Below are 17,277 nucleotides of genomic sequence, written 5' to 3' on the forward strand. Positions count from 1 at the left end.
TCCGTACGGAGAGCGGATGGACCAAAAATTCGTGGAACTACAGCCACGGCTAACCACAGTAGTACTGTAGCTCTTAAACCCATGTAATATTACAGAAAGATACATACAAACGTACGACTACGGAATCCTACTCCCGTATCGATAAGGGGTCTATTTTTCTATGGATATCCAACACTCTCACAACTCCCCCAATTCTTCGCTATCTTCATTATTCCATCAGTACATCATTCCATCATCCATCACTCTCACTACTAATTCCATTGTTATTATTATTATTATTATTATTATTATTATTATTATTATTATTATTATTATTATTATACATACTAAAATTCTGTTATTTTCTCACCCATTCACGTCAACACATCTTACCTAATCACCACCATTGTGCCCCATTATTTTTACGAGAACCGCACTCCATAGTTAAGCCAGTATAAAGTTTTCATGAATCCTGTTATCTTTTTATACCAGACTTCTTCTGGAGAACAATCGTAGGTGATCAAGAGATAGCATCCAATACAGAGCAAATAGAGTATTTGGAACTGTAAGCCTCGTTCAAAATAACCTGCTGTACATCATGTCCATCCCACAAATCGCCCAAATGTCGTCGTGGACTCCGTCGTCTATACCCACCAAGACGACATTGAGCTCCATCGACCCTACTCATGCTGCATCGTTACTCAGTGTAGTCACTTCGGTGGTAGACAGAGCTAAGACGGAAACCAACTACATCAACTTGAGACAGTTGTCCGAGACAATTAGAGGCGCGGAGGCATCTTTAACCATCATCGGAGCTGAGGAAGTCCTTGCGACCGCCACTGACAGTTCCGTTAAGGCAAAGGCCACTGAAGCGATCTTCAATGCCACCCTTAACTTGAAGGCCTTGGAATGGGATCAGAACTTGTATGGCTACGTTCTCAGTCGTCCCGCTAATATAATATACTTGGTAGTATTTACTATCTGCTTTTTCTACGTATTAGGAATGGTGTGGAAGTCAAGATACCATTGGTTTAACATCACCTTTTGTGCGGGTTTGGGTTTAGAGTTTGCCGGATTTTTGGGAAGAGTGCTTTCCTTTAGTGATGACACAAATATCAACTTTTACTTGTTGCAATACGTGTCTTTGACAATTGCTCCTGCGTTCCTTATGGGTGGTATCTACTTTTTGTTCGCTCAGGTGGTTGTTATACATGGAAGGCAATATTCCATCTTGAAGCCAATGTGGTATTCTTACTTGTTTATTGCTTGTGATGTCCTCTCATTGCTTATTCAAGCCGGAGGTGGAGGTTCTGCCTCGATTGCTTCTAAGAACCATACAGACACAGCACCTGGTACACACACTATGATTGCTGGTATTGTTTTCCAGGTTGTGGCCATGACTGTCTTCTTAGTCTTCTGGTTCGAATTTCTTCAAAGAATCTACTTTAAAAACGCCAATGCAGAACCAACGGACTCACCTTTGGCTAAAAAATCAATCAAGAACTTCTTCAAGTTGCTTTTCAATGCTAAGGAGGTCAGAGAATATAGAGCACAGCATTTAGAGAAGCACTACAACATTAAATTTCAAACTATTCGTGAGCGCAAACTCTTTCCTTGGTTCCCTTTGGCCATTACTGGTGCTGTAGTTGCTATATACATCAGATGTGTTTACAGAGTTGTTGAATTAGCCCAAGGTTTTAGTGGTTACTTGATTAGTCATGAAGTGTACTTGATGGTCTTAGATGCTTTAATGATTGCTATCTGTGCACTTATTTTCATACCATTCCACCCAGTGTGGGCTATTGGAACAGACAATGTCGTTAGATTGGCTCACATCAAGAAGAATCAAGATGAGAAAGATTCTGACTTGGAAGACCAAAAGGAGGAGAAGGATGAAAACGATTCTGCCCAACCATCTGAAGAGGTGCAGCAGTCCAGTGATAGAGACACTAGTTAGACTTCAATCCCTCATGGGTTACAGTGACACTTCATAATATACATGAATTTCGATATAATATGTAGATTTATTACCATTCGTTATAACGAGCGAAGCCAGTCAACTACATACAAAGTGGTTATAAGTGGTCTAAGTCTTCGAGTTTTGACATCCATTACAGGGACTTAATAAGCTTTACTAAGCTTACATTATGTACTAGGCTAAAATTTTACAATAATATAGAACCTTATTTTTTGCCCTAACAATAGGCTGCTTTGGTTAAATATAAGGCTTAGAAAATATAAAGTTAATATAGCAGCTCCGGTAGTCTAGCGCGTACACCTAAATATCGGATGGGTGCAAAAGCGCGGTTTTGTGTCAAGGTTATGGGTGCAAAGTGTACAAATATAAAAAACTGGAAGCAATTTTACAAAAAGTTAGTATTATATTGAACTCTTCCGAATTGTGGATCGCTAGTTATTTGCTACAGAGATAATGCTATATACCGTTGAGAGGTCATTTGAATCTTTCTATAAAAAGCTGCATTCTTCTGAATCTTTCGTGTCCAGTACAGATGATGAAGTTCCTAAATTGATTGCCGCTGAAGATTTTTTCCTTTATGAATTACCTTTCTTTCCCCATGATTCTGATCCAATCATTGAACCGACCACAGATGAGTTATTCTTAGGTGGCTATGTGAACACTAAGTACCCAAGTGATGGATTTTTGGGATTCCATTCTCTCAAGATTTGCAGTTCAAACGCCAAGCAAATGTCTAAGTACTTACAGCTCTCAATGGGATTTGAAGAAGTTGCCTATAAGGGATTGGAAAACGATTCCAGGTTAGTCGGATCCCATGTCATAAAGAATGGAGATATTGTACTTGAAATTGTTAACACATTGGAGACGGTAGAAGATGACAACGTTCTAAAGTTTCCTTATTTCCAGAAAGATTTGGAGAGGTTTCATGAACTCAGCTCTCTGAGATATTTGAGTGACTTCAAAGTTACCACCGATGACCTTGTATTTGACTTTGTTAATAACAGGATTGAAAGTCTCACCAGTACTTCTAACCCACAGAATTTCAGAAGGAAGATCTACAATAAGATTATCAGCTCCAGAGCGTTCAAGAATTCTGTGAATGACTACAATAATTTCATCTTGAATATCGTCAATAACTCCGAAACAGTCTATAACGACATCATGGAATGTACCTTGATACAAAAGTTTCTCAAAACGCACAGTGAAGGTGTTATGGATATTTCATTCTTAGTTGAAGATGTTGATGCTGCATTTGGTAAAGCAGTTAGCGCCGGAGCTGGAATTATCAGGTTACCTAAACTTATGAAGGATACGAATGGTTCAGTCAAGTTAGCTACAATCACTATTCCAAAGACTGACATCCAACATACCCTTATTCAAGTACTTGACTACAAAGGGCCATACTTGCCTAACTACTCAAAGCCAATTGTGGAATTGAACGACAAATTTACCAAGCAGTTGCAGTCGTTGCCCAAAGTTAACTTTGCAAGCATTGATCATTGCGTAGAGAACTATTCTTGGAATCAAATGATGGATCATGCTGAACTATATGCTTGCATGTTTGGCTTTCATAAGTACTGGTCAGCAGATGAGAAGGATATTTCAACCGATGTTACCGCTCTAAGATCAATCGTCATGGCGTCTGCAAATGGAAAAATCAAGATGCCTATCAATGAACCCGTTAAAGGGAAGTTTAGGGGCCAAATAGAGGAGTTTCATGATTTTAATGGTGGACCCGGTGTTCAACACATAGCCTTGAAAACGAATGATATCATTGGTACTGTAAGTGCATTGTTGGCAAGGGGGATTGAATTTAATTCTGCTTCTGACAAATATTACAAGTCACTTCAGGAAAGGTTAGAACATGACGATGTCACCTTGTACGAGGACTTTTCCACCATTAAACAATTAAATGTCTTGGTGGATTATGATTTAAGTACAAGAAATAAGAAAACCAAAAGATGTAACTACTTATTGCAAATCTTTACTAAGCCATTGCACGATAGACCTACTCTCTTCATTGAAATAATCCAAAGACACCACCACAATGGCTTTGGTAAGGGAACCTTTAAAGGACTCTATGAGACTATTGAGGAACAGCAAAAGGTTAGAGGAACATTAGTTCACTTCGAAGAGGACGATTTTGAAGATTGCTAGGCCGGAATACACTACATAGTGTGGATATATATTTATAATTATACAATTTATTTAAAGAAATACAAACAGGAAAGTGAAGAGTTTATAAAATATAGGCGATTTGGACAGGATTTGCCTGGGAAGAAGAAAACCTTTAGAACTGTTTTGGACTGTTCACGATGTCGATTTTTCTTCAGTATCCCCAATGATAGTCAAATCTGACTCTAAAGGACTACTGTCAGGGGAGTAGGCCTTTCCATCTGCTGACATTTTTAACTTATAACCCTTAGTTTCGTAATATGTTTTCAAATCTTTGACAAAAAGAGGATATAATAGTTCATCGACGCCCTCATTGCGTGCTATTTCGTAAGCACGATCAAAAGGGATCCAAACACCTTTGAGGGGCATAGATCCAACCTTAACCACAGTGCGTGTTTTCTCTGTCTTGAGAATACCATCTCTTTTGCCTCTAGTCATGTTCACTACGTTGAGCAATTTTGTACCGTTGATATAGTTATTGTCCTCCCTCCTTGAAACCAAGTGTTTTCCACCATGCACTTGATAACAAATCGTATTTTCATCTTCCCAATATGTCGTAGCAATTTTTGGCTTGACCACATCGGGGTAATCAAGAATCGTACTTTCAGAAGAATGTCTGGAGTGAGTGGACTTCAGACCTGAGGACAATGATCCAGTCGAAGTAGTTGAATTTGATAAGTTATGTTTATGGGGTTTGGAGATTAATGAAGTAGGTACGACAAGATGATTTGATTGAACTTTATAAGTGTGCTGCTGTGGATGTGAAAACAGCTGAGGTTGTTGTTGGTACATCATTGTAGGATTCGCAAATGGAGGCATTTGTTGAAGTTGTACTTGTTGCTGAGTTAAAGAGTGCGATTGAAAGCCATGAAGCTGATTCAACTGTTCCTGTTGACTCAGTGATTCAACAGACGTTGAAAGACTCGTAACAGGAAATGATGGGCTTATTGTAGCATTCAAACCGTTGTAATCACTTCCAGTGTAGTACTCCGATGGTGGAATGGATTGGTATGGTTGCATTGGGGTTGGCTCTGAAGATAAGAAGCTCTTTGGCCCAGAATGTTGATATGAAATTGGGATTTGTTGGAAAATATGACTACTTGTCTGACTGGAAACGGATTGTTCAGTGCTTGAACCCCCCGAAAGATCTTGACCGTATAGGCTTGTATGGAGAGGCGTTGACATAATATAACTCATCAAATGGAATACTAAAGAAATCTTATTAATAGTGGATCTCTTAGGTACCATAAAATTTCTCAGAAACAAATTTAAAGAAAGTGCAAGAGTAGGCAAAAAATTGAATACCTTTGGTCTACTTAATTTAAATTCTCATAAATATGGGTAACCTTGACGAAACTTATATACTTCAAGCAAGAGGCCTACTTGTCATTCACAGTATTAGTTAAATAATATTTGTAATCTGTACAACAGTATCAATTTATGTGATTACTGCAAGTGAAATTTTCATCACACAGTATTGCAACAAACGGACTTATTGAAGAAATATGATTCGAGTTTTTCTATTTACAGAAAGGGGTATATGGCATCAAGGTTTTGAGAACTCGAAGGGTCTGGAATTTTCTTTGTGCTACATAGGAAGTGTGAATTCCAAGACCTTTAGACAAATACGAGCATTAATGAAACTCCAAACATGGAGGGTAATAAATTTTTATCATAATTGCCAAATATTGCCAGGAGACTTTCTCCAATGGCCGAGAATTATTGAATGTGACAGTTTAACTTTAACGAGGGTTGCCATTGGTTTCCATTTACGTATATGGCACTTTGAGCCCAGTGGATTTGCCTATAGTAGGCCATCAAAAGAGGCAACATGATTCAAAAAATATTTCTAAAAAGCCTAAAGTTATCAGAAGAATAAGCAAGTTTATGCAAGATTATGTAGCAAACGATTTGGAATGATTGACAACAGAAGCAATTGCCTGGAACTGTGCTAAAAATTAGTTTGGAAACTTTGGGATGCGTGGAACTCCATTTAGAAGGTCGAAATATAGTCTTGAGGCAACATAATTATGGTTTCCTAATTTTGCAACAAATCTACGCACTCGAACCCTCGACGTATTTCTTCTTGTAAATCGTCACAAACTAGTTTATTAACAAAAGGTATAGGTACTCATTGTCGCTTATCTGAATGTACAGCTTCTACGTATGAAAGTGCTGACGATTCTGTCTCCCTTCCGTTAAATCAGGTTATATTCCTTGGTAGCACTTAGTGGCGGGTCTTCCGAATCAAGCAATTTCTGCAGCAAGTCGCGTTAGAGTACTGTTTTTTGCAGCGTTTTTTGTTGCACCCAAACAACACTATGCAACAGATCATTTGTTCAGGGTTATTTATTTTAATATGAAACTTAAAGAAGAACACCAACTATGCCCACAATGGTACGTGGAGATAGGTTAAAACGATGATGCACCCTTAAGTTCGAGATCAAGCCAGATTACTCTCGTATATGTTGTCGGCTAAACATCGCAAGTATGTTGAAAACGCACGACAGATATGATGGTTTGATCCACATATGTCGTTAAAGTAAGATGCAATGTAAACTATAGAATTTACATTATTCAAGCTTAAATGCTACCTTCTATAGTGAGCTTCAGAAAAGTAGATATGTAGGCTGCATTTTGAATGACGCCTCTCATTTAAACAATAGCTCAAAAGTCATCCATCAAGACAAGAGGAGAAAACTGGGTTTCAAGGCCGCCATTTGCATTCAGTGAAGTTTTGGTATTGATATGTCAGTGTAGAACACGTTTGATATGTAGGCGCCACGAGATTGTCTTCAAGCGATAAGAGTGAAATAAACAGGAACTCACCCCAACCCACTTTTCAATGCATTAGCATATATTTGAAGTGTCGTGATGGATCCAAATATATACGAGATATACGCTTGTGGGTTAGCTAAGTACTCCATAGGCTTCAAGTCTCGTGTCTCTTCCGCTGAAATAATCAGAATATCTTTCAGATGCTTGAATAGCTGAGTTATCAGCGCTGTTCTGGAACAATAGTCCATTTAAAAATTTGAGTGACATGGCCTGTGCATCCTTTGTGTGACGGGTTTCCAAAATAATTTAGCCTCTGTTAGCAAAACAACTTTATCAAAAATAAAAGTGTGGAAGGTGGCCTAGATCACCGCCTGTGATGTGTCCCTTACCTTATCGTGTCACCACCTTCCATAATACGCGGATCCCATTTATCCGAATACCTTAAAGGAAGTATTAATTGGACCTTCCTGAACTCTATCCCCACATAATCCAATCTTTTCGTGCTTCTGGAAGAAAATTCAAGTGAGTACTGTGGATAACGATCGACGGGTCCATGGAACCAATATATTTTACCGATTTTCCAGCTTGTTCGAGAATTGCGTCGACTTCATTAAAATGAAGTTAGAAGATCAAAACTTCTCCAACATGCAATTTATTCCGCCTTAGCTACACATCTCCTTAGAAAAGATTATCCCAACCTCTTCTCTAATGGTTCCTTCCTACACCCACCCAGTCTCCAGCTCCTCACTAATACCTTCTAACCCTCTTACCCACCCCACTCTGCTACACATATCACGTGAACAAACCTCGTAAATTGTTCCAAATGCAAAAGAAGGAATTTTTAGATGAGCTACAGCACCGAAAATTGGCAATACACCGACTGCAGACAATTTATATTATTCTAACACATTTAGGTGAGGCTGGACTGAATTGATGAGATGGACTAGGTAATTGTGGTTGAACGAAGGTGGGATGAAAATTGGTGGGTTTTGGTGATTTGAATGACGCTCGGGAGCTCGATGAGGTTACCTCCGAATATCTAAAATTCCTCCTTCTCAACCTCAGGTGGTGTTAATTGAGCCCCTTTTCCTCCTCTTCTTAACTACTGTCTCTCATTCTGCCTTCGGTTAGCGTACCTTTTTTTGATTGGCTTAGCAAACGGCTTACGTCATCAACAAACAAGTCACTTGATAAACTTTTTTGAGTCAGAAGAGTAGAAGTTTAGCTATTCTTATAGAGAGTAGAGATCAGGTTATAGTTGAAAAGTGACATTGAACAAGTAGTTAGTTCAATTGGCAAGGAACTGTTGCATATTTGGAATCCACCTTGGGATTTTTCTAGGTATTTTAGTCATTAATAGTTTCCGACTTTCATTGACTATCTCGTGAACAGATATTCAATTTCTGGGACGATGTCATATCCACCAGAATTGCCTACGGGACCTTCAAATGGCCATAGTGCCAGACGAAAGTCGATCCTCGATATCGGAGGACCAAACTCGATTAATAATTTTGCTTCTTCGTACTCAAGAGCTCAAAGCTATGTAGGTTCCACGCTTCTTGAGCAAACAGAAAGTGAAATGAGACTTAATGATGAGATGTCTCCAAACACATCTCCTTTCTTAAGACCTGCGGATATCGATGAAGTAGCAATTGGAGAGGAAGAAGATGACGAATTGGAAGGTTTCACCCCAACAGGATATAACCATATTAGGACCTTTCAATTCCCCAATTCTTCGACGGAAGAATCTCCCTTGCTTCAACTGTCGTCAACTTCAACCAGAAAGTTATCCATGAGCTCCATAGCGTCGGGTTCAAGGTTTTCGGCAAACTCGACTGGTCCACAAACAGTTTTCAACTCCATAAATACCTTGTTGGGAATAGCGATGCTTACACTTCCATTCGGGTTTAAGCTTACCGGTTGGATCTTGGGTTCCATCTTGCTTATTGTGAGTTCAGCGTTGACAGATGCCACCGCCAAGTACTTGGGTAGAATACTTCGTAAGCATCCCGAATTGAATACATATGGTGATATTGCCCATTTGTATGGAGGCCAATCGGTAGCTATTTTAGTTACTTGTATGTTCACTTTGGATTTAATCATGGCTTCACTTTCTTTGACATTATTGTTCACAGACTCATTTGCATTATTGTTGCCAAATATTCCACATACATATTTCAAAGCATGCATAATATCCATCGCATTCGTTTTGTCGTTGTTACCTCTTTCGATACTCTCACTTTTGAGTTTGGTGGGTATTCTTTGTACTGTTGCCATTATCGTTATTATAATAATCTGTGGAGTTTTGGTAGATTCTTCTCCCGGCTCTCTTATAATGCCAGCTGCAACCAATTTGTGGCCAAGTAAGGCAGAACACGTACTTCTCAGTTTGGGTATATTCATGGCTCCTTGGGGTGGCCACCCTGTGTTTCCGGAGCTTTACAGAGACATGAGACATCCAAAGAAATTCTCCCATTGTTGCAATGTTTCATTTGCCATTACATTCCTATTTGATTACTTCATTGGAATAATAGGCTTTTTGATGTACGGCCTCTCTTGCGAAGATTCCATCATCAAGAATCTCATGTCGAACCCAAACTATCCTTCCTGGGTCAACCCACTCATCTGTACTTTCATGGGGCTTGTTCCTGTTTCAAAATTGCCGTTATTGACCAAGCCAATTGTAACTGTATATGAACAATTATTGGGGTTGAACACTCACAGGAGACTTTCCAAGTCCGGAAGTGGCAGCAGCTTTCACAAACAAGAGGATCCATATTACTACACAAGAATTGTATGCCGCTTCTTCTATTGCGGTTTCTTGTTTACCGTCTCGTTGTTGTTCAACTCTTTCGGAAAGTTGGTGTCGTTTGTTGGGGCTGCAATTTGTTTCACTTTGTGTCTCGTATTACCCTTTTTGTTCTACTTGCATTTCTTCAAGGACGAATTAAGTCGTGTTCACAAGGCTGCTTTGGTAGCGGGAATTGCATTTGGCATCGCCGGCTCGGTGCTAGGAACGTATGCATCGATTACAATGGATGTGAATATCTGAATTCTATGGGGACACATTGAACCTCCTGCTATAGTGGGCCTCCATTTTGCACCCAAACTGTCATCAAATGATAACAATGTACATATTTCTTTAGACTAACAATAAAGCATTTAATAAATTAATATTTTGAAAACGTGGAAGAGCGATCTTGCTAGCAGGTAATACAATTTAATGCTAATTGAACATTCCGTTTCTATTGTAGTAGTAGACGGAATAATAGCTAATACTCTTAGCCCTTATAAGTCACGTGCTACTGATAGCGGAAGTGCATTATCTCTTTATGGCTTATCCTTTGGCTTATTTTGGGTGCAACAATTACACTTATTGGAATACAAGAGCCATAAGAAGTACTACTTTTTGGTATGCATAAAAGGTGGACCTTTCAGGGAGAATTTTTAGTCTCCAAATACAAACTTGGAAGAAACATTCAACTCCTTTAACGAAATCTTAGGAGTAGTCGTTCCATATATCACCATTCCACCCACTATATAAAACGGCGCTACCACATATAGATATGTGAATGACTTTCTTATGAAACCTTAATTTTCCATAGAAAGGGTAATCAATAGATACTTAGTACTTCTTGGGGTTGATTAGTATAGAAGTTTAGATGCCAGGATCTACTACAAAGTAAGTTGGTAGTAATAGCTAGAATTAACTTATTTCTTTGAGCGGAGTCATATACTCAAATATATGATAATTTGAAGTACGTAATAGCAGCAAAGTAATTACTTTGCCAAATTGATCTAGTGATCTTGTAGTAAGTTTGAAGTATAAGGACTGCCTTTTTGATCAATGGGTATTTTCGGGTTTACAATTAAGCGTGAGAAGAAGTCTTCTTCTCCAGAACTTCCTGAATTGGGCGGGAGCATTGCTCCCTCTGTTCCAAAGGGCTGGGAAGCACTGTTTGACAAGAAGCACAACGCTTGGTTTTACACCAATTTGAACATGAAGAAATCCCAATGGGAACCTCCCACAGGGACAACTTTTGAAACCGCTCCGATTGAAAGTGATGCCGACGAATTACCCCCTCCGGAGTATGCCGAGGAAGAAATCTACCTGGAAGGTGCTTCTTCAAGACAACAGTCTAATCGCCGAGGGTCTTCTTATAATACATATAACACTCACCAGGGCTCTCCCATGAATGATTGGGCAACAACATTTGCTTCCACTATGCTAGCAGCTGCTGCTTCTGCAGCTCAAAATACATCGGGACAAGGAAATGGTTCTGTATTTGTTGCAGATTCAGTAACATACACGTACAGCACAACATCTTCAAGGAGAGATGAAAAGAAAGGAAGAAGAACGAAGAGCAGGAAGAGCTGGTAGGGGAAAGTACTACTTGTTTCATCTTGGATTAACAGTACTTGTGTATTATAAATAAGGCTAGCTTCCATGGGCTTTATTTCATTGCACTGCTGGGCAGTACATGGAAGATTATTAGGATGCTTTGGTTCCCTGATATAACTATTATACACTATATTCCCCTCGCTTTATTCATACAAGAAACTCATTGTATATACAATCATATATTATGAAAGCCCTGCTTTCTATTAATACAAACAAAAACAAAAAAAACCCTGGATGGTAAAATAGATATAGTATAATATAACAGCAGTGGCTTTGGCCGCTAGAAGATTGGTTGCTATCTTCTATTTTTGTGTTTTGCTTTTATCCTACTCTGGATACAACATTCTTATAATTAAAACAACTATTAAATACAAACACTTTTGATTGTTTTAGTGTCTTTTAAATTGTGCACTCTCATCTTTTATGGTTTTACCTTCTTGATTTTCTAGAACTCACGCTTGTTCTTCTGGAATAAACGAAATCATCATAATCGGGATCGTCTTCTAACTCTACATCGTTCGTGAGGATATTGGCAGCATACACCAAGTTGTCGTGCTGAGATTTGGCTAAATACTGAGCCATTACTTGAGATCCCGATGTGGAGTAAGCACTTGATTTGTGCTGAAGAGATGGAACTGAAACCGACTGGAAACGTTGCTGCTGGTGCTGGTGTGGTTGGGGAGGAGCCTGGTAGTACTGTTGAGGGGTAGCCATGATTGGAATAGGTTGAGGAGGGAAGAAGCTACCATTATATCCGTTGTTTGGAGCATAGAGTGGAGAGGGTCTGTTTCCGTTCCTTTGCGGCATTGGCGGCTGCTGGAAGTAGTAGACTTGCTGCTGTTGAACACCAACATAGGGAGAATTCATACCAGACGAAGCAGCATACTTATACGCATGCTGGTGCTGATGTTGATGCTGGTGTTGAGAGTATGCATACTTGCTGGAATAGTTCAGATTGAGAGAGATGTTCGAGGAGTTGCGAGATGACTTCTTAAGACCAATCAGTGACTCAGACTGGCCATGTTTATATATACGGCGACCGTTGGAATTGCCGTTAGATGGATTTGAATTACCATTTATGGCCTTCTGGCTTTGTTGGTGGCTCAGACTATTAGCTGCTGCTTGGTTGCTTGCACTTGAGTTATTTCTCAACTTCTTCGAAAATTCTTTGTTAGAATTATGAGCAGTCGTCGAGGTGGTGTCATCTGATCCAATAATTATTGAAACATCATCATCATCACTTTCCGTTTCATTATCCAACTCATCTACAATCTGGTTTTCCTTCAATGGCTCGACAGAGCTTCCTGGTTCTTCAGTTACCTCGTTCTCTGGCTTCTTTTCTATAGCCTCGTTCTTCTCACTTTCTTCGCGTTCTGCACTTTCTTCTCTGTCTTTCTCATTTTTTTCTGAGTTGCTTATGATTCCGAACACCATTGCGGCTTCCTCATTAATAGTCTCCGTCATGAAGGCATCAGTTTCGTTCATTCTCGTTTCTTCATCGTAGTCCTCATGCTGATTGTCTCTACTGTACTTTCTTCCATTTCTCTTCTTCAAGTTGCCATGTAATTGCTGTTGATACTGCTGGTATGTCAGTCCAGAACTTCCATTTGTCTTCTTTTTGAATGAAAATTTTGGTTGATTTCCACATCTATCCTTTGCAAATGAAATCTTAAACGGCTTGTACTTATTATAGAAAGCCTCGACTTCTGCAACATTTTCGTGTTTGAATTGTTTTCTAAGCTTTGCAATTGCACTCTTGGGTTCACTATCAAAGATTTCAACTAATCTAATGGCATCGACAATGTGAAGGAAGTTCAAGAAACCACAATCTTTGTTATGGTAAAAGTTGATTTGCTCAAGTTCACCAAAGTGCGAAAAGTCCTCACGTAAAATCAACTCATGTGGCAATCTAGGCTTGTTGCTGCTGTTATTTACCTGAGGTTCGCCGCTGAGAGCGTCCTTCACAAGTTTAATTCCGATATAGACATTTCTTGAAGCACCAGCTGTCACGGCAAGCGAAATCTCTCTGCTTACTGGGCCAGAATGTTGCTTAGCCCAACCTACAGTAACATCGTAGCCATGAATAATCAATTGATGAAGAACCTGATGGTTCAAGTAGAATTTGAGAGCAACATTAGGGTCCACGAACGTGATAAAACAGACTTTCTTCTCTGGGTGGTAATTAATGGATTCAACAAGTCCACCAGCACGCACATTATTGGCAATTTCCTCGATCGTTGTATTAGAGTGAAGGTTTCCCAAGTAGATCGTTCTATTACCTGCATTGAATGGATCGTTCATCTGTGACATTTGTCCATTCATTTGTGACATTTGATTCATCTGATTCATTTGATTTAACTGAAAAGAAGAAGCAACTGGTGTACCCATTCCAGGATGAACAGGAGTGGCCATTCCGCTCATTGGTGCCATCATTGGAACCATTCCTGGCATGAATCCAGCTGGGAGTTGCTGGTAACGTGGTGCTGGAGAATATCCGGAATTCTGACTTAAAAGAGAGGCCAGGGTATAGTTGCGAGAACGGTTGATCAACATGCGAGGATCATATGAGTCATAACTGACATTGTCTTCATATTGATCATATTCTTCGTTAGCAGCAGAAAGGTCTGCGCTGTTGTTGGAGTCATTGTCAAGATTCAGGTTCTTTGCTGCCTCGTTGAGTGGTGGAAGAGGGGACTCTCCTGAGCTTATCGAGAGTGGAGGATCGTCTATCACACTAGATTCTGCGCTTAATGGATCAATCAAGCTGGCTGTTAGGTTGTTCTCAGCAGTGGATGTGTGATTTCCACCCATTCTGTTGTTCTGACTGCTCGAAAGAGGGTTCAAGGTGAGAGCCTCACTACTATGAGAGAGTTCGTGGTCGATGGTCGTGATGGGTTCTGATGCCACTGACTTTGCGGTCGTAATAGCAGTGCTGCCAACAACAATGTCATCAACAGAGTTAATAACTACCTTTGCGGCAGACTCTTCAAGAGAACTAGTTTCATTAAAAGGAGTAGATACATCCAATGGATCATTCAATCCCTCTATTCCTGAGGAGTCCAATATAGAAGATGAGTCTATACCATTCTCAAGGTGTGTTGTTTTCTTTTTTCCATCTAACAAGATATCTTCCTCTGGAATATTGTTGAATTGCTGGATATGTTGTCTAGTCAAAGGAATAGATATAGTGCTGCTATTTGGAGATTGGTTCAATGAACTCAATCCCTTTGTACGTTTCTTCGAAGCAGACTCAGGGCTCTGTTGTGGCTCTATCACTGTTCTGTCACATCTATCCTTGTGGAACGCCACGTTACTGAATTTTATATCATATTTGACATTCACCTCATTCACATCACGAGATGACCGCTTCTTCGTGACACCTTCCTTATTGTTGATCAAACGTTGGATATCGTGCTGAATACGACGAAGGTACGACTCATAGGTTTTGATAGCAGCATCAATAGAAGTGAAATGGACAACTACTGAACCCGGAATACGCGAACCTTGAGCTGTGGTGGTGGATGCAGATTCTAATGTATCCTGAGCTTCCACCTTAGAGATTTCATTGTCCTCTTTTTGATCGTCAATGGTGGCATCGTCGGATACAGGTACTTCGCCATTGGCTATACCTGCAACCTTATCTTCAGCAGGTTTAATTTTCTCGCTTTCAGTAACTTCCTGTTTATCCTCCGTAGCGTCTTCTTCGTTCAATACTATAATGAAGTCCTCGACGTCACCAAACTTCAAACATTGGTTATTAATGAACAATTTGATGTGTTCCAAACGTTGCTCCTCTGAAATTCCTGCCGCTTCAGGCTTTACCTTGATCAGGAAGCGTATTTGTAAACATCTCGTAGCACTGTACTCCAAAATGTAGTTCAAAGTCTTCAATTTAATGAAGTCTTGGTTGTTAGCAGCCAGGACAGTGCCATTTGATTGGAGAATTCCATTTCCCCCATTTGAACTCAATGAAGCTGTATCATTGAGTTGTATTTTTAAATGCTTGGAGTCATGAAGTTTGGCTTTCAAGGAAGCCATGTTATGTGCATTTTTCAAGTACTTCAAATGGAAAAGGATAGATATCTTGCTGTTAATGAATGAAATATAACACACCTTTGTTTCACGTGGATAGTTTGGGTCGCGTGCAAGCACCGATTTTGGCGTGGCCTTAGCAAACATCTTACAGTACTCAATAGGACCATACTCAATTTCATTAAGGAGATCATTGAGTGTCAACGATGGAGAAAGATTCTTGAGTATTATAGTCCTTGAGAGGTTGAGCTGATCAAGATTATGGTTGAGTAATGAATTGGAAGATGAAGCTGACGAGGAAGTGTTGTTAAGATGCGTTAAGTATGGCGAACGGGTATTCAAACTATGACCATTATTCCCTTGAATAGAATGAGTTCTATGTCCACTGAATGAGCTATGGTTAGAATGTCCAGAAATAGTGCTGCTAGCAATATGGTGATGCTGGTGATGTTGATCTTGGTGTTGATTTATAGTTGAGATGTTGCTGTGACTATTATTGTGCACATTATGATGAATAACATTCCGTCCTCCCATATGCCCATTATGTCCTACTACCGGACTTCCTGGTACAACACTGTAACCTGGAAAGTGCATAGTAGTTGGAGATGGGAAGTAGGGCGAATTTATCAAGAGATTCAGTGGAATCATCAGATGTGAATAGTTGAGGTCAAGAGGTGTGAGTGGAGGTTGTTGCTGGGCCACCTGGGGCGTCGACGACGCATTCAAAGCTGCCTGATGATGGAGCTGGAGATGCGGTGGGTAGTGCTTCGGTGGATATTGGTTCTGACTCGAGGGATGAGGCGAACTAGCGTATTGGAGCTGCTCCTGATAATATATCTTTTGAGGGTACATTGTAGTGAAAATGGTGGTAGTAAATGTCGGCACAGGCTCGGTAAATATGGTACCGTTATGTATGAGCGTGGATTGTGGAGTGGTAACTGATACACTAAGTAGTATAAGAGCTTCTGAAGTTGGCAGTAAACTTGGCTAATGAAGTATAAGTTGTGTTGGCTGCTTTGGGGAACGTTCAGAATTTTTGTGTGTCGTTAGCTTAAGTAGTGAATGCTAACGAAACGTGCAACAATTTGTGGATTGGAAGGTAAAGTGTAATTAATATTCAAGGATATGATCCACTTTCAAGTGGTATTGTAGTGGAATATTCTTGTTGTGTAGTTGTAGCACTATTATCTGTCTGAAACGACGGGTTTTAGGAGAGTATGATGAAATCTGGTTTTTTTGACGGTTAAGTGACGTGAAATTTCCAGCTTTTTTGGAAAGAACAACGAGGAACTTGTCTTTGTTGGTCAATAGGAGCAGTTTCGGATGGTAGTTGGTTCCTTTTGGATAACGAGGTAACGAGTACTGTGGATAACTATTGGGTTATAGGATAATGACTACTTGACACGTACAGAGTGGGTTCAAGCGACAGTAACAAAGGGCCCTAAAAGAACGTCGCACCGGTTGATGGTACTATTACTGTGGTGGTAGCAGATGGAGTAGTAGTCAGACTCGTGGAGATAATCTGAACGACAGGGGAGAAGCTGTAGTGGCAGTTGTTGAATGTAGCTCGTGTGAAATCTTTGCTAACACAGAGAATGCACGGCGTGTGAAACAGCTGTTTTCAGTGCCAACGACGTCGTACGAATGGGCGTGGCTCTAGATTGGGGGAGCACCCTGGAAGCGAGTAGTGGGAGACGAAGCACGCGGTGAAAAGCTGAAACAACGATGGTAAGACGTCAAACTAGCAGTTTTCTTTCAAAAAGAACAACTTAAACGTACGAAAATTCCCAGTTGGCGAATTTCTCCAAGTCTCAGATTTCGCTTCGTTTGGAGGAGGATTTTTGTCAGTAAATTTATTTTAATGGGCACAGGAAAAAGGAATTTGCCAGTTGCAGCACGCAGAGACGGTGGTGGGAAACGGGATTATTAGAAA

At 40.0% G+C, this 17,277-nt stretch overlaps 6 protein-coding genes across 6 annotated transcripts; 4 read left to right on the forward strand and 2 right to left on the reverse strand. All coding sequences in view use genetic code 12, as the record gives it.

Moving 5' to 3' along the window:
• Positions 1 to 400: 400 nt before the first annotated feature.
• On the forward strand, positions 401 to 2,205 carry RJT20DRAFT_130677 (RTA1 domain-containing protein). Its single transcript, XM_064917803.1, has one exon. It carries the CDS (start codon positions 578 to 580, stop codon positions 1,934 to 1,936), a length of 1,359 nt encoding a protein of 452 aa, XP_064772621.1. The 5' UTR covers positions 401 to 577; the 3' UTR covers positions 1,937 to 2,205.
• A 228-nt stretch (positions 2,206 to 2,433) lies between these two features.
• RJT20DRAFT_130678 (uncharacterized protein) lies at positions 2,434 to 4,120 on the forward strand. The gene has a single exon (XM_064917804.1). The coding sequence runs from the start codon at positions 2,687 to 2,689 to the stop codon at positions 4,112 to 4,114; it is 1,428 nt and encodes a 475-aa protein (XP_064772622.1). The 5' UTR covers positions 2,434 to 2,686; the 3' UTR covers positions 4,115 to 4,120.
• A 140-nt stretch (positions 4,121 to 4,260) lies between these two features.
• EFH1 (KilA-N domain-containing transcriptional regulator EFH1) lies at positions 4,261 to 5,317 on the reverse strand (the record flags this gene model as incomplete). The annotated part of the gene is made up of 1 exon (XM_064918973.1): positions 4,261 to 5,317. The coding sequence occupies one exon, from the start codon at positions 5,315 to 5,317 to the stop codon at positions 4,268 to 4,270; it is 1,050 nt and encodes a 349-aa protein (XP_064772623.1). The 3' UTR covers positions 4,261 to 4,267.
• A 2,762-nt stretch (positions 5,318 to 8,079) lies between these two features.
• AVT1 (Avt1p) lies at positions 8,080 to 10,200 on the forward strand. The gene has a single exon (XM_064917805.1). It carries the CDS (start codon positions 8,322 to 8,324, stop codon positions 9,960 to 9,962), a length of 1,641 nt encoding a protein of 546 aa, XP_064772624.1. The 5' UTR covers positions 8,080 to 8,321; the 3' UTR covers positions 9,963 to 10,200.
• Positions 10,201 to 10,549: 349 nt separating this feature from the next.
• On the forward strand, positions 10,550 to 11,516 carry RJT20DRAFT_59291 (WW domain-containing protein). The gene has a single exon (XM_064920889.1). The coding sequence runs from the start codon at positions 10,758 to 10,760 to the stop codon at positions 11,289 to 11,291; it is 534 nt and encodes a 177-aa protein (XP_064772625.1). The 5' UTR covers positions 10,550 to 10,757; the 3' UTR covers positions 11,292 to 11,516.
• On the reverse strand, positions 11,517 to 16,640 carry RJT20DRAFT_59290 (uncharacterized protein). The gene has a single exon (XM_064920888.1). It carries the CDS (start codon positions 16,194 to 16,196, stop codon positions 11,742 to 11,744), a length of 4,455 nt encoding a protein of 1,484 aa, XP_064772626.1. The 5' UTR covers positions 16,197 to 16,640; the 3' UTR covers positions 11,517 to 11,741.
• Between the last annotated feature and the right edge of the window lie 637 nt (positions 16,641 to 17,277).

This window comes from Scheffersomyces xylosifermentans, assembly GCF_036884685.1.
Source record: "Scheffersomyces xylosifermentans strain CBS 12540 chromosome Unknown RJT20scaffold_7, whole genome shotgun sequence".
NCBI lineage: Eukaryota > Fungi > Ascomycota > Pichiomycetes > Serinales > Debaryomycetaceae > Scheffersomyces > Scheffersomyces xylosifermentans.